The sequence below is a fragment of the Sinocyclocheilus anshuiensis genome, unplaced genomic scaffold (assembly GCF_001515605.1).
Source record: "Sinocyclocheilus anshuiensis isolate Anshui unplaced genomic scaffold, SAMN03320099.WGS_v1.1 scaffold110, whole genome shotgun sequence".
NCBI classification, from domain to species: domain Eukaryota; kingdom Metazoa; phylum Chordata; class Actinopteri; order Cypriniformes; family Cyprinidae; genus Sinocyclocheilus; species Sinocyclocheilus anshuiensis.
Window position 1 is genome coordinate 1631261 of NW_015544155.1, and position 24872 is coordinate 1656132.

The following is a 24872-nucleotide window of genomic DNA, read 5'->3' on the forward strand; positions in this document are numbered from 1 at the left end:
GTATACCAGATGCGATTCATCATTAATGGCCCATCTGTTCTGCAGACGAATGAGGTGGAGACCTCTCTTGAGGCTTTGTCAGTGCTCGGCATGCAATAGTATGAATCAGCAAGTAGTCTGGAAAGTTTCTGTAGAGATCCTCAAAAGCCGTAATGATACTTTGAGAAACATGGGAATGGAACTCTAGACCAAACATTTTTTTGTATTCCCCTCACTGATTTGAGTGTTTGAATTTGCACTCTTCACTTCAATATTTGTGAGATGGATATCTTTATTATTATTATTATCACTATTAATTAATTAATTAATTCATATTTATTTATTTTTTTTTAGTGGTGTTTCAATTAGTGTTTGTTGGCCATTTCCATTATGGCTTAAAGAATTGCTGTTCTTACTAAGCCGTCTTAAATCAAGATTAATTGATTTAAAGCAAATTGAAGAAGCAACATGATGCAAAATGGTGTAAGTTTTTCTTCTGAAAAATTTATAAAAATCAATCAAGTTTTTATATAAAACAAGAAAATGATCGTCCACTGGGGTAAGAAAAGTAATGTTCTTTTCCATTTGGATTATGTGTATTTTTCTTACCCCATTGGCAGATATTTCTTTCTTGTTTTAGGCATGAATTCACTTATTTTATGTTGATAAAGCTTGTTTTAATGCACAAAACTTTAGCTGCTATTGAGGTGTGATACGGGTAAGCTTAGGGACAGGTTTGGTGGCATGGGTAGGTTTAAGGGTTGGTTAAGGTGTAAGGGATGGGTCAACAGTGTAATTATATTTTATAAACATTTACACATGATTAATAGTTTCAACTTTAGATTGGCTCTAGCCTTTTAGTCCTGTTTAGTCAATAAGAATTATTTAGACAATAAGAACTCTTACAATAAGAATTTGTTGCAAAGGCAGAGTTTGTGCCTTCATTCAGTCCAAGATCTTTAATGTATTAGTTATTTTAGGTACATTCAGATTCTGTTTCACTGAAACATTCAAGATGATACTGTATAGTTTTCCAATATAAACAAACATGCTGGTTCAATTAGTTGTACAACAGTGACCCTGGCATGACATGGATATGTTTTGCTGTAATGCTGAGGAACAAGGTCCACTGAGCACGTCTCTAAACAATAACTTCCATAAGACTTTCACTCCCACAGATTCCGGTGGTAGCTGCATGTTTTAGTAATTGGGAGGTTAGAGGGGGGAGGGGGGATGGAGACTTTCCCCCAACCAGCCCAGACGAGGAGCACTGCCATCAAAGGGCTTACAGCTTCAGCATCACGTGATTTTTACCCCCAAGCCCTTGTGCACATTCCTGCTGCTGCCACATAGCAGTAAGATTGAGACCTCAGTGTTGTCATAACACCAGACTCATGGAGGGCTAAGACCCTCTATTAACATTGAGTGAAGCCGTCAACGCCCTTGTCGTGCTCAATACTGAGTTGTGAGCGTCATGGCATTAGCTCTGTTGTTGTAGGTAATGTCAGTTTCATATAGTTAAAAAAAAAAAAAACATTTTCAACGAAGTAATTTTTCCTTATTCTTAACACAATGTACACATCGTACACATAATAAAAAAAAATGTGTGTGTGTGTGTGTGTTTTTTTTTTAACACATGAATTCATGAAAGATTTTTAGGGAACTGCACTAAAAAAGAAAAGAAAAAAAAAGTCACACAATCAGATATTTTAAAAGACTGACCATGACACACAATTTTGAGGGCTTTCAAGGCAATTTGATTCGGCTTACTAAAGTTTATCACATTTTTGTAAATATTTTATTATATCTTTTCATGTGACAACACTGAAGAAATGACACTTTGCTACAATGTAAAGTAGTGAGTGTACAGCTTGTATAAGTGTAAATTTATATATATATAATAAACAGTGAGGTCATTTTGTTAAAAAAATATTTTTATGAAATAATAAGATCAAGTCAAACTACTTGAGGGTTTTTGTTTGTTTGGTTGTTTGTATGAGGTTTTTTTCCCCATTTATAACTTCAGGACAGTTGTTTTTTTTCTTGACCTGATTTTATGCCACCTAAAAATATCAAAATGAAATTTCATTTAGAAATTAAAAGAATACTTATCAAAGAATCAGTGTGTTTGTCACTACGTATGAATTGCATTTAAATGTTTATAAATTACTGATTCTAATTAAAAAGGATTATAAATTATTCAGATACTTCAAATTAAATTTCAAATGAATATAAAATAATTATATGTTTCAATAATATTCAATAATAGAAATAAATAGAAAAAATAATCTTATTGACCCTTGCTTTATTTATTCAAGCTGTGAAAGAAGCATATCCATGTGGAGATCATTCACTTTATGTATGCATGATTTTTTTTTATTCTGCCTGTTCCAGGACTACTTCACTGATTTGATTACCAACGACAGCATCAACTACTTCCGAATGTCCAAGCGCATGTACCCGCATCGGCCGGTGATGATGGTGATCAGTCATGCAGCGCCTCATGGCCCGGAGGATTCAGCACCCCAGTACTCCGCGCTCTTCCCAAACGCTTCCCAGCACATGTGAGTGACTCTCAGAACATTCAGTTACACTCTGCAAGAGCGACAACACTGAACTCCACTGAACCCAGTCTATCCTGTCTGAGAGCCAAGCCCTGCTGGAATATACACTGGTGTTTGAATTGTTGAGTCTAGATATTTTTATTGTTCTGTATGTATTTATAATAGGATATTCCAAAGGACACATTTTTATAGAACAGTAGCATTCCAAGCAGATCACTTTCCTATACATTTTAAACCATTATAATTTGGCTTGCAGGTAAATATAAGTTTGTAGCTTTAGGAATTTTTGTGGCGTCATATATTTGGAAATGTCATTAAAATTAGACTCTTAAGAGATGACAGTGCACTGAAATGCACTTCACACATGACACCACCACCATGAAACTAAAGTCATTTATCATCCAAGTAAAGTTCTGGCACATGCCAAGTAAGATGATGGGGGATGAGATTTTTATGATCCTCACTCTGGGTGCCAAGACCTTGATTGGTTCACTGCACTATCATCAGTTTTGTGGCTAGGTTCCTATTCCACAAACAGCGCTGTGGCAACAGGCCATCCATCTCCAAGTCCTTAACATCCCAGGCATGTCAGGAATCCTGGTCAGGGCGACATCACACTTTTGTCCCTCGAGCCTATCCATTTCTTTCTGCTGGTCTTTCTACACAAAATTCTGGCACTTCTCATATCAATCATGCCTTTCACTATGTAGGTTTGGGTAATGCATTGTCTTAGAAGACCCTTTTGTGTTATTGATATCTTTTAAAGTGCATGGGCTCTGAATAGATCACACTTGGATACCCCAAGGTTCACATCGGCTGGCAAGTCGCTCTGGTGCCGAAAGGGTTGCCTGGCAAGTTGTGCCAAATGAACAGGGAAACAGATGGCAGGCGCAGGTTGCATTCTGGAATGATGCAGCAGGGTTTCAGACACTTTTTGGGGTTTATTTATCATCGGCGTAAAAAATAACAAAAGTACACTCATCCAAAATACCAAAATAAGGTGCTCAACCAAAAATAGAAAGGTAAAAATATTTAAAAAAAATAAGGCTTCAAGACATTTTTCTTTCTTTCTTTCTTTCTTTCTTTCTTTCTTTCTTTCTTTCTTTCTTTCTTTTTTCTTTTTCTTTCTTTCTTTCTTTCTTTTTCTTTTTTTTTTTTTTTTTTCTTTCTTTCTTTCTTTCTTTCTTTTTCTTTCTTCTTTCTTTTTCTTTCTCCATTCTTTCTTTCGTTCTCTTTCTTTCTTTCTTTCTTTCTTTCTTTCTTTCTTCCTTCCTTATATTTTACGTTTATTTATTTTGCTAAAGTTATAATATATAAATAAATTTCTTTATTAATAAATATCTATTTACTTTTATTTATATTTTACTTTATTTTACTTAATTATATTTTATTGAAGTAAAATATATAAATTAAGAAATGATTTAATTATTTATACATTTATTATATTTTTATTTATTTTTATAGACATTACATTGTCTGTATTTTATATTTGACCAAAGTAGTAAAATGTACATAAATTAATAATTTAATTATTTATGTTTTACTTTATTTTTTTTTTTATTTTTTTTTTTAATAGACTGTACTTCATCTGTCTTTATTCTTAATTTGCATAATAGAAAATCGTACTGGGTGGCCCTGCTAGAGTGATTATGTAAAAGTTAAATAAAGATGGTTTTCTTGCCAGTCTGGAAGAAAAGCATTGCGTAAGCCTGTGAGCTTTTGAATGTGGTAATTGATACAAATAATCTCAAATGCATGAAGTCTGCATTGCTATGCCGCCCTCCACCAGTAACATTAGAGTTTTTTTATGTTATTATCACATCGGATAAAAGGGTATTGAGAGAGATTTATGAAACGTGATGCTTCCTGTGCTATAGCAGAAACTACACAAGTATTTCATCTCAAAGACAAACATTCTCTACCCTGCTTTGTGACAGGTGTCGAATCTGGACTAATTCCATCCTTTGACCTCCAAATTCTAAATTTGCTCTACCTATGCGAAGAGACAGGTTTCTTTTGTGTGGTGTATTAGTTTGCCTCACTAGCTGGGTGAAGAGTTCAGTGAGCAGACAAAGGTGGACTGAGGAGGAGAGGGCAGAAGCCGTCCACTCAGACAGAATGGAGCTTTCCTGTGGCCATCATTCATTATGACACTAGGCACAAGAGTCTGGTCTGGAAAGCAAAGGATGGCCATGTCTTTCAGCTGTGGAGAGAGGCCAACTGCAGTCAACAGGTGGCCATCTCGTAGCCGTAGCTCCACAAACAAGTCCGCAGCCTCCTATTTACCCAGCTTTTTATTCTCCACTTCAAATGCAAATGAGTTATAGCCCTGTCGTTGCTGGACTTATTACAAACTTTATTTTGGGTCCGAAGGCTGGGGAAACTATTATTTTTCTTATGCATGTGCCAACCCTCAAATTATTAAATGCTGCCAAGAAACCCTGAGACTCTCAGCATGGTGTGAGGGGAGATGGAGAGCGAGCCCAAGAAAAACACCTAGCGAGGAGAATTAGTACGTTTCCGTGGAGGGGGAGGGTGACTGCTCTGTTATTGATGCTTGTCAAGTATGTTATACAACAGGCAACTCCAACAACCACAAGTGGTTGTGAAATGGCAGACAGGTGCATGTTTTCCTCACAGTAGCATGTTGTGCTTATTCACTCAGAACTCCCAGCTATAACTACGCACCAAACATGGATAAGCACTGGATCATGCAGTACACTGGCCCGATGAAGCCGATTCACATGGAGTTCACCAACTACCTGCACAGGAAGAGGCTCCAGACGCTGATGTCTGTAGATGACTCTGTGGAAAAGGTCAGTGGTTTATGCATTCTTGCTCCAAATTTTGGGTATTTAACAGATTTTGTATATGAATGGAAAGATAATGTGTGTTTACTTTACAGATTTATAATGTCCTGGTCGACACCGGGGAGCTGGATAATACTTATATCATTTACACAGCTGATCATGGTTACCACATTGGCCAGTTTGGCCTGGTCAAGGGGAAGTCTATGCCCTATGATTTTGACATCAGAGTGCCGTTTTTTGTCAGAGGTCCTAATGTGGAACCAGGGGCAAGGTAAAATCAGCTTCTATTTGAAATGCACATTTTGTACAATATAATTTCTTTCCACACTTTATCTGTATCTGTATATTTCTATATTAAAATTTGATTGACACTAATTGTTTAAAAAAAAAAACTAGAAAGAAATAAATAATAAATTAAAAATATATTAAATTATTTACAATGTACAGCTATAATATTATATATATTTTAAATTATATATTTCTAATTCTAATTTTATTTATTAGCATTATATTATAGTATAATGCACATTTTGCAATTTTCACAAATTAAAATATATGCATTTATATATTTGTTTTATATATTTATATATTTAATTATTTATTAAAAATGAAATACACTATTTAAAAATAAATGTAAATTTATATATGTGTTTTCACACTTTTGAAAATATATTTATATAAAATTATTTATTAATGTATATATTTATATTTTATATATTTATTTATGTATGTTAAAATATATAAATTTACTGTATGTGTATGCACAATATATATATATATAAAAGGTTATTAGCAATAATGTAGTATAATACACATTTCATATACACAATTTCTTTCACAATACACATAACACAACACACATCACACAGCATAACATAGCATAACAACATAGCATAGCATAAGATAGCATATAACATAAAACATATAACATAAAACATATAACATATAACATATAACATAAAACATAACATCTTTTGTGTTACTCCGCAGAAACAACTATCTTGTGCTAAACATTGATCTCGCACCCACAATCCTGGACATAGCTGGCCTGGACACTCCACCTGATATGGATGGCAAATCTATCCTGAAGCTTCTGGAGCAGGAAAAGACTGGGAATAGGTGAGCTAAGTCCTCTCCATGAACACATTCCCAGTGTAATAAATGGTTGCATAGTATCTGTTTATTGCTTTTAATTCAATTAAATTGAGTTTAACAGTTTGTGAACATTTGGAGTACATTTATAAGGGGTTTCTGGCAGGTAAAGAATGCTGGAAATGCTCTGGGGTCGCTGCAACTCATGATGGCAGGAGATATTGAGCAGATTAAGATGTCATAATTCAGGCCAAGCTAAACATCTGCTTATGGTATGCAAATGACACAAAGACTGAGAGAGAAATAAAATATTTATGTTTTCGTATTGCAGATTCAAACCCAACCGGAAACCCAAAGTCTGGAGGGACACATTCCTCGTGGAGCGGGGGTAAGGCAAACATTCTCCCCTCTCTTCTCAATCATACTATACAAATCACTGCAGAATGAATGTGCGAAATAAATTTGAATTGATTTATTTTGTACGGGGGGCTCACCGCATGCAATTCAAACCGTTCCAGAATTTCACTGTAAAATCGCCAAAAGATAAGATCAGAAGTACATGTTATGATTTTAGGATTCCATTGCACAAACATCCTTCTTCCTTGACGTCTCTTGGTTCAAGTTCACCTAAAAATGTGGGAAAATATCACAAAAATATTCTTATTTATCCAAATTACCATTAACAATCACTACAGCCTCACGGTAAGATCAGACATTCTTCGATTAAATATGTTCTCAGGAGTCCAGCTATTCAGATGACAGCTTTAGATTCTCATTATCGGATATGTTTCAGTAACCTAGGACACTCACGACAGAAAAAAATCCTTCCCCATGGGAAATATATGATATTACCTGTGGTATCAGACTCAAATTTGATACGTGTGCATAGCATTTCCCTTGATTTCTGTTACTGATGTGAGGAATGTGGGTATGGTATTGAGGTTACCCTATTTAACTTGCGCTGCCTTTGTGCAGCCATTGCACACAATCTCTATATATTGTATCTGTGGCCGTGGGCACAACCACACTGCTGTCTCGGTCTAACATTCCTCGTGTCACTCACAGGGAGCTGTCAGTCTGTGTAATGGCATATTACCACTCCCACAGTCTGCCCATGCTTTCTTTCTGCTTAAGGCTAAGTGAAAGAAGGTTTTTTTAGGAATGGCGTAATCATGAAGCACATCGTTGATCAGTGGCGGCTGTTGCTTCCGTGACTCAGTAACTGTTGTGTATAAAGCCAGACCACGGACTCGAAGCATGTTTATACCAAAATGCCATTAATTCAGCCTGTTTTGCATGGTTACGACAGCTCTCATTTTGTGAGAAGTCAGATTAGCGACTACTTCATTAATTAGTTGTGGTGAAATCATGCAGAACACTTCATTTCCCTTACAGGCGGAGGTTAATTTGGGCCGGAATGATTCGTAATGGAGTTCCAGCTCTTTATATAAAAAAAAAAAAATGAAAACGCAAGTTTTAAATGAGTGTTAGATGATGGCAAAGCTCATTTTTAAGTGTAAAAATGTGCATGAACGGTTAAGTATTATTGAGTTTCATAAAATACTTTAATTCAGGCTTTTTGATGGACTGCATTCATTTCTTGCCTAGGCAACCAGAATCACCAGCTTTTTAGGCCCTCTCAGCCTACAGAATCCTAATTCTACCTTTTATGATTTGTTTTTATGGATTGGTTGGGCTTAAAGGAATAATTCACTCAAAAATGTAAATTTGTGTAAATATACTTACCCTCAGGCCATTCAAGATGTAGATTAGTTTGTTTCGTTATTGGAACAGAATTGGAAAAATGTAGCATTACTTCACCTGCTCACCAATGGATCCTCTACAGTGAATGGGCGCCGTCAGAATGAGAGTTCAAACAGCTGATAAAAACATCACAATAATCCACAAGCTGCATGTCTGTAATAAACAAATCCATTATTAAGACGTTTTTAACTTCGAACCATCGCTTCTATCTAAAATACGAATCCTTTGTCCATAATATTACTTTTTTCCAATGAAAAAGTCGTCTCGTCTGAATCAGGAGAGAAATATGCACAGATCAAATGCTGTTTACAAGCAAAAGCAGTCCAAAACAGTTCTAAATAAATGTGTCTGTGGATTTTGATGTGAAAGAACAACAGGAAATGAACTTTTTCACTGGAGGAAGCATCATAATGGATTATGGATTGGTATTTTGGCCAGAAGGAACAGTTAAAACGCCTTAATGATGGATTAAAAAAAAAAAAACAACTTTTCACTTCAAGGTGTTAATTGATGGACTGGAGTCATGTGGATAACATGTAAATTATTTTGCTGTGTACATGTAAATTATCAGCTGTTTCTCATTCTGATGAATTCACTACAGAGGATCCATTGGTAAGCAATTGATGTAATGCTAATTATATTCAAATCTGTTCTGATGAAGAAACAAAACAGTCACACTTTAGTTTGGTGACCAATTCTCACTATTAACTAACTATTTACAATTTTCTCCTCAAATAGTAAGATGGTTAAGTTTAGGCATGCAGTCGGATTAAGGGATCTAAAATATGGTCATGCAAAATAAAGCATTATGTGCTTTATACATTCTTATAAACAACCAATATGCTAGAAATATGCATTCTAATAAGCAACTAGTTAATAGTGAGTATCAGTCCCTAAACTAAAGTTTTACTCAAACCACATCTTGATATCATGGGGGATCTGGGCCACAATGTTGTTTGTGTGCTGTGAAAGCTTTAATGCTCTCCACATATTAGTTATGAGATGCTGACCTGGGTGGGACAGCTATGCTTTCCAGGCTTCCGAAACTTCAGTAAGGCTGCCAACTTTAAAACGTGGCCTAGCAACTCACCAAAGCACATTTGTTATTCCAGCAAAATCCTGCGCAAGAAAGATGACTCAGGAGGCAGCTTGAACACACAACACTCCAACAGCTTACCCAAGTACAAGAAGGTGAAGGAGGTGTGTCAGCAGGCAGAGTATAAGACGCCTTGCGAACAACCAGGACAGGTACAAACTCAAATAAACACGTGCATTGCTCTTTTTGTCACCTACTGTCTATATATATTCTTTCCCTTATGAATTTGCACACACATGCACAATATTTGCTCTCAAACATTCAAGTAGTCTCAACCTGGCCCTTGTTTACCTTACTAGGGGCTTGAACCAGGGTGTTTAAGCTCTAAGAAATGCTTTTTGCCCCAACCTTAAATGATGATTGAACACATTCATTTGCACCTTCAACACGAAACCTGAGATTGGCGTGTGTGGCTCACAGTCAAAGTCTTATGAGTGGTGCCACTGTAATTGAAACCGATATTTACAACAAATTAAGGATAATTGGAGTTTGGTCATAGTTTTCTTTCATCAGCACAGTGTGTGCCTGCTCCACCAGACCCTCTGTGGCGTGGCAATGAATCAAAGAGGGCTGAACATTACAAATTGGTACAATTTCAGGTAGTGTAAATGCAGACAGTATTTCAAGGACTGCAGTAATGCAAACCAGATTCTTTTTATGGTCAAGTTAAGTGTTTGCCTGCAACACTTTGTCTGGAAATTTGATTGAATGCAGAAAAGTTGTTGGAATAACACATGGGTTTCAGTCTTCTTTAGTCCAGTGACCCAGTCACCTGCCAGAACAAAGCTGAAGAAGTTTTGGAGAAAGATTCAAACATATTTTTTATGAATAGACCAAGTCTTTAATAGTCAACATGAAATCAGAGTTGATGCCATTTGCTTTCTTAATAAAAGACCCTTGTCTTATAGTTTAAATGCTGCAGTAAGTTAAATGTGCTCCAAACGCATGATGGATTTTGCATAGCAGAGGACAAAAAATTGTGTATAGAATGATTATATATAGAATTATTTTCTGAATCTTATTATATGTTGCTGACTGGGGTAATGGCTGCTGAAAATTCCGTTTTTCCATCACAGGAATAAATTAAATTTTTAAATATATTAAATTACAAAGCAAACAGTTATTTTAAATTATAATAATATTTCCCTTTAATTCTATTAATAAATGCAGCCTTGGTGAGCATCAGAAACTCAAAAATATTTAAAAAAAAATCTTACTGACCCGATGGTTGGATGTTTTTAATAAGTACGGCAGCATTTGCTACTGCCATTGTTTTCCTGTGAAATCCACTCTTTTGGAAGACTGTCATGGTTTAATAGACAAAACTTGTAGTTATGGTCTACTGCTTCCAGCTCAAGTCTTAGCTTGAGTAGCGTATCAGTATCTGTTTTTCCAATATACTCTTTCTTTTTCTTTGACTAGTAGGAATGTGTTGAAAAAGCCTCGCAAAGACGGCATTAACACAGTCCTACTGCCTGCAGTGGGGTCAGTGAGGGCAGTGTGTTTGATTGAGGCTGTGTGAAAGTTTGTCTGTTTCTTCCTGAGTCTGAGTCCATCATTCAAGTAGTGAGGGTTCACATAGTTGGCTGTGGCGCTGTTTGCTTATGTCTGTTTGACTTCTGGATATATGGAGCCAGTCTGTGCGTGCGTGTGTGGATGTGGATGTGAGGTACAAGAAATACTTAACATGTTTTAGTGTGTTTGGCTACTATGTCTGGAGGAACTAAATGAGTGAAACTGTTCAAGCAAGCTTTGGCTAACTCCTTTTTGGTTTACCACCCTTCAAACAAACATCCTTGCTGCGAACAGGTACAGCATCACCCGCAGATACATAAACTCAGTGATGGGACTCCAGATTCTCAGGAAATCAGAACAGGGTTGTGGCCATTGTTTGGATATGGTTTCCCATAGCACATGTCTGAGCTGTGGTCAGTTTGCAAAGCAAACAGCTCTGCGAAATTAGGAGATTAAGTCTAAATTGGCTTCTGATTGCTTTTTTATGGGAAAAATTGCGAGGTGGCTCTTGTGCCGTGTGATTGTGAATTAATGGGATTACTCTACAGATGCAGATGTTTGACCACTAAGTTCGCCATTCACAGACAGAAGATTAATTTCATTCATAAAAACAGCTGTGGTTATGCAAATGAGCCGGCTCTTGCACAATAAGTGGTTAGGCAGACAAAAATGTCTGCCCACAAACTGAATTCCTTCCCTTTTTGTTACAGAAATGGCACTGTGTGGAGGAGGTCAGTGGGAAGTGGCGTTTGCAGAAGTGTAAGGGCTCTCTGAAGGAAGGATCCAAGAAGCGGGCGAGGAGTCTGCGCTCTCGAAGCTATGACAGCCGCGAGAAAGACTGCCACTGTGGAGATCGGCCTTACAAATCGGCCAAGGCAGCACGGCGGGCGCAGAGACAGTTTGCCCAGAGCAGTAATCCACGTAAGTATATGCACTCAAATGAGGAGGACGGATTGCTGGCTGTTCAAGACTGTATAGACAAACACTGGACCTTTTAGACTGGGACTGAAAGTCACTCACTTGTCGCCACCTACTGGTTCAATGATGCAGCCTACAGGAACAGTCCATTAGCAAATCAATAGAGTGAAGAGTTTCAAAGGTTTGAGTCACTGGGAAGAATTGAACTTTTCACTACTAAAGGACGGAAAATTGAAACTGTATCTTCCAAAGCTACAGACTTCCCAGAATTTAGTTAAACTAGTTAGCTACCCTAAAACATACAAAACTATTTACCAAGGTATTTGGGCTTTTTTAATTTGGGGTTAAATGTTTTACATGCTTTGATTTAAATTTGACCTAAAAATACAGTAAAAACAGTAATATTGTGAATCATGTTATTACAATCATTTTTTTAAATAACTGTTTTCTGTTTTATTATCATTTAAAATGTAATTTATTTCTGTAATTTCAGCAGCCATTACTCCAGTCTTCAGTGTCACATGATCCTTCAGAAATCATTATACTTTGCTGATTTGGTGCTATAGAAACATTTCTTATTGTCAGTGTTGAAAACAGTTGTGCTGCTTAATATTTAATTATTTATTTAGTAGAAACTGTATTATGCTGCTGCATGTTATTATTGCATTATTAATAGTATTGCATTATTACTACATGCATTATTTTCATTTGTTCAGGATTCTTTGAATAGAAAATTCATGAGCAGCAAGTTTTAAAATTTATTTATTTTCATTTATTTTATTTTTTTTCAATGTAAAACTCTTTACTGTCACTTCGAAACAATGTTTAAATAGAGAGGGGGGAAAAAACTTTTAAATGATAGTTTAATTAATATTTTCTCAATAGTAAGGAGCTCAGTTAAGCTGACAGAATTGAACTTTATGCTAAATAAATGCTAAATAAAACTAGACATGCACTATTATTAATAAATCTAAGTCAAAAGCATGGTGTTGATCAGCATCATTTAACTAAATATTTTAATTAAAAAAAAATATATTTGTGGGGTAAATCAAATTATTAATTTTTTTTATCTGCTTTATTTACACAAACTGTCCAAATTATCAGATTAATTGAAATGAATCATACTTTAGGGAGTAAAGCTGTGTATGCAGTACCATGCACAATAAAAATGTATAATTTATCACATTTTACTATTACACATAAAACTATTGCTATGAATCTAGTTGTTATACTACTGAAAATGGAATTTAATTACTTTAGTTAATTGTACTACAATGCTCCCATGATTGTGAGAGAACTAGGAGTCATATTTTTTTGGTGCCATCTATTGGTGTTGAGCACCAGTTGGTTAAGTATTGGTGAAGTGACATTTTTGAAATATATTAGAGGAAATGTAATGAGCTCCAGCAATATGTATATAAATATTTAACTCTGACATATAAATATTTAAGTATGTGTAACTGACGCTGATGTCTTCTTTCAGGCTACAGACATCGCTTTGTTCACACGCGGCCAGCCAGATCCCTGTCAGTGGAGTTTGAGGGTGAAATCTATGATGTGGACCTACAGGCTGATGACAAAACCCCCCTTGAGCCTCGACCAATCAGCAAACGGCACCATGAGCCTGAGGGAGGTTTTGATTCCGACTTTGGGTTGGAGTCCGATGACGGATCGGAGGAGATGCAGTCGGATGACACTAATGCTGTGGGATACCCCAATACTCTTAAAGTCACCCATAAGTAAGAGCTCCAAGCCTTTGGTCACCTCTAAATATAAACTGTATTATTGTAGTTTAGGCTGTTTAAAGTGTGTTTTACTCATTTGTTGATCATTTTACCTTGGAATCACAGATGTTTCATATTAATGAATGACACTGTGCGCTGTGAAAGAGAGATTTACCAGTCCTCCAGAGCATGGAAAGACCACAAGAACTTTGTGGACCAAGAGGTGAGGCCTACTGTCCCGTATTATCTTTAAGATTACAACCGTTTAAACCAAATGAATGAAGTTCATTTTATACACTTGTCCCATAGATTGAACTTCTCCAGGATAAAATGAAGAAACTGCGTGAGGTTAGAGGCCATTTAAAGAGGAGGAGACCGGATGAGTGTGACTGTGGAAAGAAGAGGTCAGTTGGCAATTATATTTGTTAGGCAATTCCTTGTTGAGTCATGTGAACTGGATCAGTTTGAGGCAACTCTGAGCGGACTATGGAAACATGATTGGCCATCGTTCCACTGCTCATCTCTCTTGTTTTATTTTACTCCTCTATATACACTACCATTCAAAAGTTTGGGGTCAGTAAGTTTTTTAATACTTTTAACAAGCATTGGTGCAATAAATTGATCAATGGTAAATGCTTTTACATTATTATTAAAAAATAAAATCTATTTCAAATATAAAATGCATCACAGTTTCCCCAAAAATATTAAGCAACACAACTGTTTGCAACACTTATAATAAGAAATGTTCATTAAGCACCAAATCAGCATATTGAATGATTTCTGAAGGATCATGTGACACTGAAGGCTGAAATAATGGCTGCTGAAAATTCAGCTTTGTCATATTAAAATATGTGTGTTGTATTAAAATATATTCAAATGGAAAACAGTTACTTTAAATAGTATTTCAGACTCTTCACACTTTACTGTTGTTACTGCATTTTGGTTCAAATAAATATAGCCTTGGTGAGCATAAGAGTACTTCTTTCATTTATTTTATTTTTTTTAAATCTTACCAACACCAAAATTTTGAATGATAGTGTAACAGTAGGTTAAATATTGTCCTGAATAACAGACTGAATGTCTCAATCCTGATTAAATAACAAATTAATCATTTAAAATCTGAACAGCAGTATTTTGCAAATCAGTCTGAGTTTGCTCAATGCCTCTTTAGAAATTCCAGCTGGACTCATTGAATTTAGTGCTGTTCTTTCCTTATTACAACCAGCCACTTTAGCAAAGACAGAGAGCAGAAAAACAAACCCAAAAGATTGAAGAATAGGAATGACCATCTCCATCCCTTTAAGTGAGTGCTTCGTGTGTGTGTGTGTGTGTGTGTGTGTGTGTGTGTGTGTGTGTGTGTGTGTGTGTGTGTGTCTGTGTCTGTGTGTCTGTGTACGTGTATCCGTGCCTCGTCAGTTTGTCTGTCGTCTGTAGTATCTTGTTGAGATAAAGTCCCAGATTTATGTCCAAATCCATGTTGAGCATCTCTAACACACTTTGTTGACTGTGTGGTACAATTAATGTTTATAATGCTGCCACTCAATTCAAATAATTTTGTATGTGAAATAATGTATTGACTTGCGAATTGTTTAATTCAGTTAGTCTGGTTGAAATCCAACAGTTCTTATTTAATCCTGTTGTATGTGTATTGTTGCATGCATGCATATGTACATGTTGTTGATTAGTTAATCAGTTAATTTTCAGTCCATGGGTCACAGTTCTGATGGGGTCATTAAATTAAGAGCTCTTTTCATAAGAATACAATCCCAGCATCAATCTCTGCCCATAAACATCAATGTAAAAACTCATTTTGAAGTTTAAACACATAATTACAACCACGAGGTCACTTTGTGAGACTGAAACACCCTGGTCTGAAAATAGGACAAGAACCTTGTGGTTTTTAGGGGATCCTTCCACTTTCTCATGACCCCTGACCCTATCTATGTGTGGAGCTGGCTGGTCTGCTTCCCCCCATAATTGTGTAATTCACCTGGGATGGAGTTCCCTTTCACTCTGGCTCTAATGTCTCATTTATGCCACCAGAGAGGTCATGCAGGAAGTGGACAGCAAGACTCAACTCTACAACGAGATCCGCCGCAGGAAGAAAGAGAGGAAGGAAAGGAAGAGGCAAAGGAAGGGTGATGACTGCAGTCTTCCTGGCCTCACCTGCTTCACACATAATAATGACCACTGGCAGACCGCCCCCTTCTGGAACTGTAAGGAATTGTTCATTGATTTTGCTAGTCACATTGATTTAGTTGAAGTAAATAAGTTGACGAAAGTTTCTCTCTTTCCATAGTGGGTGGCTTCTGTGCCTGCACAAGCTCTAACAACAACACATACTGGTGTCTGAGAACTATAAATGAAACTCACAACACACTCTTCTGTGAATTTGCCACTGGTTTCTTGGAGTACTTTGACCTAAACAGTGACCCATACCAGGTGAGGATGTGTGTTCAGTTGTATTTTTAATTGGATAATTTGCTCTGAGACTGAGATGTGGCATAGCAGTAGTGTTGTAGTTCTCCTATGGGGATGCAGGTTCAATTCTGATCCCTCTTCCTCACTTCTTTCTTGTTTCCCTCCAGTACACTTTTAAATAAAAGCTTTAAAAGCCCATAATTAAAAAAAAAAAAAAAAAAACAACGCCTTAAAAAAAAAAAAAAACATGGCTCTTTGACTCTTTCTGTAAGGACATGCTATTATCTTAATTACAGCACTTACAATAGCTGACTCAATAAGTGCATATTATGTTTTGCAGTTAACCAACGCAGTTTATACAGTGGAGAGGGACGTCCTGAGCCAACTGCATTTACAGCTGATGGAAATGAGGAGCTGTCAGGGCCACAAGCAGTGCAACCCGAGGCCAAAAGGCTTAGATGCAGGTAACACTCCTGTCCCCTATAAAACCAACCAAAAGACCAACTTAGGCTGCTTTAGGGGTTTTTTTTTTCATCAGGTATGTAGTGTAAATGCTCACATGAGAAATGGCATGGTCTAATAAAGGTTGATACACACTGGCTTATTTTTTGTTGTCCAAGTTGAGAGGAAAGTAGTAAATACTTAGCAAAACGTGGTCTAGCATGGTTTACTTTGACACAGCCTGATGCATGAATAGGGTGAACCACATATGGGATGCCATGTGGCACGATCTCTGTAATAGTGGATGATGGATTGGTCACTGAGTTTGGTTTCTCTCTAAACTGTCTGCCCATCTCCTGTTTTTCCATTAATATTTTCCATTTTATTCCCTCACCAGGGAACTGTAATATTCAAGCAGTCTAGCAATCACATCATCTCATACTTTTTTTTTTCATTCCTAGAGAATACCAGACTCAATGAATAGCTCCTGTGAAAGAGATGCTTTCTTTTATGTTTGTAGCTGTTTGTGTAATTTTGAAAATCTAAAATTATACACTTATATATTGACACACATTCATCTCTGAGTGTCTTTTAAAAAAATCTTTAGTTGTGTAGTTGTGGTTTTAAAAACATTTTCTAGCAGAATTGTTTCTGTTCATTATTGGGAAGGAAGAGATTTCTGTAACATTGGGTTTTTGACAATTTAAAACTTGCTGTCACCAGGAACATTGAGATTTTCACTGTTCTGAAAACCATTTATAATTTTCTGTGAGGAGAGACTGACTCATTATAATGATATCATAAAGACCAGTTATAAAGATTTTTGTATTATTGAATATTTGTACAAGTCGTCATAGCTTTTCAACAACTAAATCAATAATGAGGTCAGCGCCTGTGTTTTGGAGGCAACAACAATGGTTTTGGTTTGGAATAAAATCATAATATTGAAGCAATAGTTTGCCCCAAAATAAATTCAGCATGTACTCATACTCATGTCATTCCAGATCTGTATGACTGATTTTCTTTCATTGAAACAAAGCTCTCTTCCATACAAAGTGAATGGCAAAAAGCTCCAAAAGCACCAAGTCTTCTGAAATCATACAGTACATTATTGTTAATATTATCATCAAACATTATCTGATTTTGTTTTTCTCATACAAAGCTGTAATATGATTTCAGATTACTTGAAATATAGCATCTTATGGACCTCTTGTAGCTTTTGGATGTTTACCAAAAGTGAAAAAAAGTGAATTTATTTACAATTCACTTTAATAATATGAAAAAGAGCAGCATGAACATTCTGTTAAACTTCTACTTTTGTCATCATTGGAAAAAAGAAAGTGTCTTGAACAACATTTGGTGAAGTTTGATGACATCTCAGGCACAACTGAAACATTTTGGGGTGAACATACACATCCATACGTGTATTAGATGGTTGAAGAATAAAGAAAGACAAATAAAATTAGGATTTGCCATTTAGTAATGCTAAAAATATTACAAAAACAGATGCATGTTAATACATATTAGTCTGCATGTTGGCATATTCTCATGTTATTTGTGACCTTAAGTCATGCACCACTGTTAACAATGTCATCGTATGACATTCATTCCATTCTTAACACTATACTTCCTTGCCATCTTTTTCTTCAGGACCATCCGAGGATTTTCCTCATTCATCTTTCACATCATCGTTCCTTCATTGTGTCTTTAATCTAACAATACCTTTCTTCAGGAGCTGGGTGTTATGCATGAAGAACTGCAATGTGATTGTTTATTATTTTCTTTTAAATCACAATAGACATTTAACATTGTAAATGCTTTTATTTTCCTGATCAGGAAGTAAAGCTGGAGGAAGCTTTGATCAACACAGGTATCCACACTTTTTGAATCCCTCATTGGTTTTTGAAATAACTGCATGGGCAGCTTGTTTCCACTAATACGCCATGTTTCATTGAGCTACGTGTGTGGTTGCATGCTAGGTTGAGCTAACAATTCAAGTACAGTATATTTAAACATCACATGAATATTAGTATTTGAAATCCCACAAGTTTTAGAATTTCAAGATCATTCCTCTAATTTTAACTCTTAATGGATTGCTTGTTTTTTTATGCACTTTATGTATTCCTAGATGTCATTTAAACTCAAATCATTTACATAAAAACCAAGGCTATTCATACACATCATTAGTGGGGAATAGCATCTCATAGACTTCTCAGTCCACATCAATATTTCAGGCTTTTTCTTACATTTTTCTCGTTCACGCCTGTCTTGACATCTCTGTTTTTTGGATTACCTGCTTACCAGGCAACAGCAGCATCGAAAATGGTCAAAGTTGAGGAGGCCAAGCCTTTCATTCCTGTGAGTCTTTGAGACCATACGAACCCTTTTCTGTTCTCATTCCACTCTCAAGTAGTTCTCCAAACTGCACACCACATCTCCATAGACCCTGAATTGATTGGCAGTTCTGGTTCAGTGCGGCCCGTGTCTCCTAGGCCATCAGTTACTGCCTGACCCACTCTGGGAATGCTCATTTCATTCTCTCGCCCTCCTTTAACACGCTTTTGATTTCGCAGTTTTGCAGTTTCTACCTCTCGTCCACACTTTCAGCTTCATATTTTGTTTTTTTGGGTTGCTGATTTCTTGGTTCCAGGATTTTCCATCTTTTCAGTCTCTCGTTGGATGTTTTATTTTGGTTGAACCTCATTGAACAGATTTTCAGTCTGTCTGCACACTATTTATGATGTATTGGTTTTGGGTGTCCATTTGGAGGACATTCGTTGCCTTGATTTGCATTCACACTGCTTTACTGCTTCAGAATAGAGCTTTTCTATTGGTCTAAGGCTTAAAAAAAAAGCACTTCAGTGGTGTGTGGGGCACTAATTCAAGACCCATCGGCACAAGTAGGCCGGGAATAACTGCATGTTTTAGACTCATTCCAAAGCAAATGATTTTCAGCTCAGCAATCATCAACCATTACTGAATTCTCTTGCTCCCCTCCCCCCCCCCTTTCCCAGAACACAGCCAGCCTGGGACGTCCACAAAGGTTAAGCCCAATTTCACAGAGGATATCGACTGGCAAGGACTGGCAGATTTGTACTGCATGAACGAGGGTCTGTATGAACACAGACGCAACTACAGTCCCGACCTGGATGACTGGACAAACTTTTGGAAGGATGTAGATACCATGTTTGCACTGCTGAGAAATTTAAAGAAACTCAACCAAACCGATAAGCTTGACCCGCTGGCTGAGCTGGGCTCCGGGGTCCTGGAGGAGGCCAGTGGTGCTGGATTCCCAATCCGAGAGGAACGCCCCCTGATTCCTGTCACCGAAGGTCCCTCGAGAGGTCCAACAACCAAAACTCTTCAAAAGAGTCGTTTAAAGTCTTCTAATGAACTCCCAGAAGGCCGCCCAACCAAACCAAGCACTCTTCCCAGGGGAGACACATGGGTTCAACAGCTGGAAAAAGAGTTGGACAATGATGGAATGACTTTTAGTGGCAATGGCGTCACTGAACTGGAGACCCGCCATGACTTTCTGTTGCGCAGCTCTAAAATTCTGGATCGCCACCTGCAGGAAGAAGAGGAGGACATTTTTCAGGCCCAGGGTTACCTTCCCCTCTCGTCGCAGCCAGCCAGACCCCCAGAGCCCACTGGGGAAACTCCTCCAGCCCAGAAAGACACCCCACAGGAAAAGTGGAATGGAAGCATCAGACCTTTTACCCACAAGCCCAGGGATGTTCAAGACTCGTAGGATAGTGCCTCGGGACCATCCCCTTTGAGAAAGGACTGCTGCCATGCACTGTGAAGCCAGCCAACTCAGAGACACTAACCCCACGGAGCATGGACTGCTCTCCTGTATAATCCAATTAATTATTTTATTTTTTACAAGTGCTTCCATTTATTAGAAATCAGTGTTGTATTTTGTCAAAAAAAATAAATATATATATATAAATTTAGAGGTAAAGTATCGGATACATCTTAAATGTTGGGTTTGTTTTTAAATCTCAAGTGGGAAAACACCATCAAAGTAAGGTTTTAATATATTTTTAAGTAAGAAACAGGTTAAAATGGTGAAACCGTCACATTCAGTCTTGAATTAACCACATGCAGATTGTTTCCCCAAATATTTGATGCACTTTTTTCGTGTTTCTCAACTTCAACACATTCTGCAGTCTCATTTAGACGTAAACGACTCCATGTTGCCACCCAACACAAGTCATTATTTGTTGGATTCGCTTTTGTTAATGAGTATTGTTGATGTTTTCTTCGACGTTTACTTCAGCTTGTTAGGTTCAGTTCACTGTTTACACTATAAAACACTGCTTGCACATGTTTCATACACTTGGATTGTGGGTTTAATGGCTTGACTTGTTGGTGAAATGGTTCTCTCACAAATGTTGTATAGTTCAGCTGCATTCAGTCCATATAATGTAAGAAGGGCATTCACCTAAGTGCTTTAATCATGGAAGATTTCACTAACCTACAAAAAGTAATCACTTTAAAATAGCTTGTTTCATTTGTGAAGAATGTGAGATGGGCATTTATTCAGAGTTTTCTGACCATTTTCATCCTGTCTTTTAGAATTGCAACGTCTTCATTTTTTTTTTTAAGTAAAAATGGTTTGAATATGAGATGACCTGCCAAATTTACAAATATTACATTACATTTTAACCAGTGGTGTTGAAACAATTCTGGCTTCTGGAAAGCCAAGAAGCTGTTTTGAAATAAAAATCTGCCAAACATTTGTTTCACCTGCCTTGTGCCTCTAACCTTTAATTGATAGATTAATAATAATAATAATAATAATAATAATAATAATAAATAATAATAATAATAATTTACAATTTAATGAAATTACAATGTGACACTGATGTTACACTGCAAATTGAAGTTGTAGAGCTTTTTATAATGTACTGCAAAGTAAACAGTTTTACAATTAATGTTCTTATCTAGTGTGATTTGGGTGTAGAAGATGTGATTCTGCCTTCCAGGATCTGAAAATAATTGAGTAAAATTGAGTAAAATATGAACATAAAATGAAAATGCACTTTATTTCTTTGTTCTTTCATATGTATCATACTTGTGGACTTTTTGTGATTAGTTTTATCCTTTCTAGCCATAAAAAGTTGTTTTCTCTATCTCCTCATACTCTTTATTTTAGGCTGTGTCCTGGGCTGAGTGCTTTGAATAACAGTCAACCCATTATTAGCATTCTGCCAAGAAGTCCTGAACAGGCTGTCTTGGCATGACTCTACTAATGCCATTCATTTTTCTTCATGTTTGCTCTATAAATATATGAACTCCAGAAAGGCAGCAGAAACCAGTTTTTATTTATTTAAGAAAGATTGAAACTGTGGTCAGGTTTGGCAACAACACAATTTAAGAAGTTAGAATACTAGTGGTTTATAAATATTTAAAAATATTTTAATATTTATAAATATTAATATAGTGTTTAAATTTAGTGTTAATTAAATTGTTGTACAGGGGACAGTCACTTGGCTATAGTTTTGGGTGCTTGATTAGAGTTTAAACTTTAAGCTCAACATTGCATAAAAATAATGTAATATTATGTGTTTTCAGACATTACTGTTTTACTGTTCAATACTAGCCATTAGGCCTACTAAAATACACGCTGCTTATAACGAGGTATGTTGTTCGTTTATTACAAACACTGACAATGTTATTACTAGTGTGTTCTCTAGTTGTACTCTAGTAATAGAAGTCTACCACTAGAGGGCAGCACTATAGTTTGTCTAAACCTGAACATGATGATAAAGGGATAGTTCACCTTCAGTTGCTGGTCCCCATTGACTTCCATAGTGGGGTGGGGGAACGCTATGCAAGTCAGTGGACCAGCAACTGAAGGTGAACTATCCCTTTTAGTTTTCATTGCTCAGAAAACATCCGAGATATTTTTTTTAAAGTACCATTTTGCTAAAGGTGTAGGATGGCTTAGTTTTATTACAATGCCATGAAATATACTGGCTACACACAAAAATTATTATTTTAGCATGTTATACAAATGATACAATTATTTAAATGCAGATGATTCAAAGAAACCACAAAGTAAAATAATCTGATCCACAAAAAAAAAAAAAAAAAAAAAAATATAAAATAGAAGACTACACTGAAGAAGTATAATGACATGTTGATTGACTGGTTGCTACATATTTGCAGTGATCTAAAAATCTGGATGCAGATTGGATGCACACGAATGTAACCACCAGGTGGCGTCACTGTACTCGTTTTCCCAGTGTATGTTTGAGTACAATTTAAGAGGGGTGTGGGAAAGTCAAAACGGTGTCCTGGCTGACAGAGATAAGACCGAGACATGACTCTAAAAGCATTCATGAAAGAGTTGTGCAACAGTGATGTGAGATGCTGTTTTTGTACCTGTAGCTGGATGATTTGAAGATAATCAGCATGCTTCTCTCAGACTTTCATTGGAAACTTCATAAGCTGGACAAACACTGCCACATACACATTCTAAGACTTTTTCAGGGAGTAGAGTGCTGATTGACACTAAAAAAAGAGTGGCACTGTCCAAAGGTCAGCTGGACACCTGGGTGAGAGTGACCCCTGAGGAAGACCATAAAGATCGGTTTTGCCTTATTACACCTTTTTCTTGAGTCTTTTTATGTGATACTTGTCATCATGAAGAAGCTTTTTTGGTTATTTTTAGGCTGTATATATGGAAGTCTCAAACATTTAACACCTTTATCTTTTTATGGAAATGTAAAAAGTCTGCATAGGCTGTATATACAGTGCCTTGCGAAAATATTCATACCCCTTCCTTTTTTTCACATTTTGTTAAGTTGCTGCCTTATGCTAAACTGCTTTAAATTACTTTTTTCCCACATCAATCTACACTCCATACACCATAATGGTAAATCAAAAAGCAGGTTTTTAACATCTTTGCACATTTATTAAAAATAAAAAACTTAAATGATTCCATTGCATAAGTACTCATACCCTTATCTGGGACAGTTGAAATTTAGCTCAGGAGCATTCATATTGCTTGTAGATGTTACTACACTTCGAGTGAAGTTAACCTGTGTTGCCAGACTCAATCTTCTCCTCAGTGAAGACACATGAAAACACACTTTAATTTTGCATAAAAAACACCTAAAGGACTCTCAGACTCTGAGAAACAAGAGTCTCTGGTCTGATGAACCTCAAATCAAATAATTCTGGAGAAACTTTAAAATGTGCATTTGCTCCCATCCAACCTGACAGAGCTTGAGAGGTGAAGAGGTGAGGAGAAGAAGGGCAGATAATTGCCAAATGATGATGATCAAAGCTTGTCGCATTAAACAAAAAAGAATTGAGACTGTAAAGGTGATTCAGCAAAATATTTAGTTATGCAATCTACTTATTTCAGTTATTTTATTTTTGTAATAAATTTACGAAGTCGTGACAATTCTGTTTTTGCTTTGTCAGTATGGTGTATGGAGTGTAGATTGATGTGGAAAAAAAGTAACTTAAAGCAGTTTAACATAAGGCAGCAACATAAACAAAATGTTAAAAAATTAATGGGGTATGAATACTTTAGCAAGGCACTGTGCACATAATACATGTTCAAAAGTTTGGAATAAATAAATTAAACACATTAGTTGATCAAAAGTGACAGTAAAGACGTTTATAATTTTACAAAAGATTTAAATAATTCTGAAAAAAATCACAGTTTCCAAATTTAAATACATCCTCAAACTTTTATTTATTTTTTTATCATGATATTTTTGCCAGCTGCAACAAGTGGACACAAGTTGTTCTCATGTTTTAAAGTTAATTTAAAATGATACAGTTTATATTTTATGCATATTATATTTTTTATAATTATTTGACATTTTGATGACTGATAAACTATTCAGTGGCAACTTCCAATGTGACAACTAGTGTGGCATGTTGTCACAAACTGTATGCTTTTTTCATCTGAACATCATGACTTATGGTTTTGAGGTCAAGAAATAGGGATAAGTATGTTTTAAAAACAAAGTTAAAACATACTTAGCAAAGGGAAATAGGCCTACATTTCCCAGCATGCACAGCAAGCTCCGTCACCCCCTTCATCAAATCCGCAATCTCTCATTGACTTTGACTCACTGTCCGTGTCGAGGACAACAACTCACTAACTCTGTCTCTATCTGCCCGTGTAAGTACACTACTCCTCATTCAGTTCACTCTTCATTCAGTTTATCATTATTTTTATTAATCAGAACTTAGAGTCGAGCTGTAAGCGATGTGCTGTGAATGAATTCAGTGAAAGGATCAGTGTTTGGACTGATAGTATATTGTATTATATTTCTGCGAATTACACTCATGTATAAAGTCGTGACTTCGTAGACGTTGGGTCGGGAATTAGTTGTATTAGATAAACAAATAATTCGGGCAGGTTGACACGGTTTTTAATTTTCCTCACAGTGTTTTTTCAGTGCTCTGTCGCACGTTTACTGTTATTCTTTGTCTTGCTCGACCGCTAATCTACCAGACAGCAGCTCGACTTCACAAAACAAATGACAGGAAAAGTACGCTGTTTCTATTGCTTCTT

The 24872-nt window shown here is 36.3% G+C and overlaps 2 protein-coding genes across 2 annotated transcripts in view; both read left to right on the plus strand.

The window, feature by feature from the left end:
• The first annotated feature begins 447 nt into the window (after positions 1-447).
• LOC107695384 (extracellular sulfatase Sulf-1-like) lies at positions 448-20219 on the plus strand. The gene is made up of 16 exons (XM_016495268.1): positions 448-462; positions 2374-2543; positions 5209-5359; positions 5449-5624; positions 6344-6472; positions 6777-6833; positions 9322-9457; positions 11531-11741; positions 13222-13477; positions 13589-13685; positions 13772-13866; positions 14688-14765; positions 15506-15678; positions 15762-15904; positions 16224-16347; positions 19339-20219. Exons 1-16 carry the CDS (start codon positions 448-450, stop codon positions 20073-20075), a joined length of 2748 nt encoding a protein of 915 aa, XP_016350754.1. The 3' UTR covers positions 20076-20219.
• A 4181-nt stretch (positions 20220-24400) lies between these two features.
• The window catches only part of LOC107695420 (solute carrier organic anion transporter family member 5A1-like), a 47066-nt gene continuing 46594 nt past the window's right edge, over positions 24401-24872 (plus strand). The window contains exon 1 of the mRNA XM_016495318.1: positions 24401-24476. The gene's annotated coding sequence lies outside the window, so the exon portion shown is untranslated. The remainder of the gene's footprint in view (positions 24477-24872) is intronic.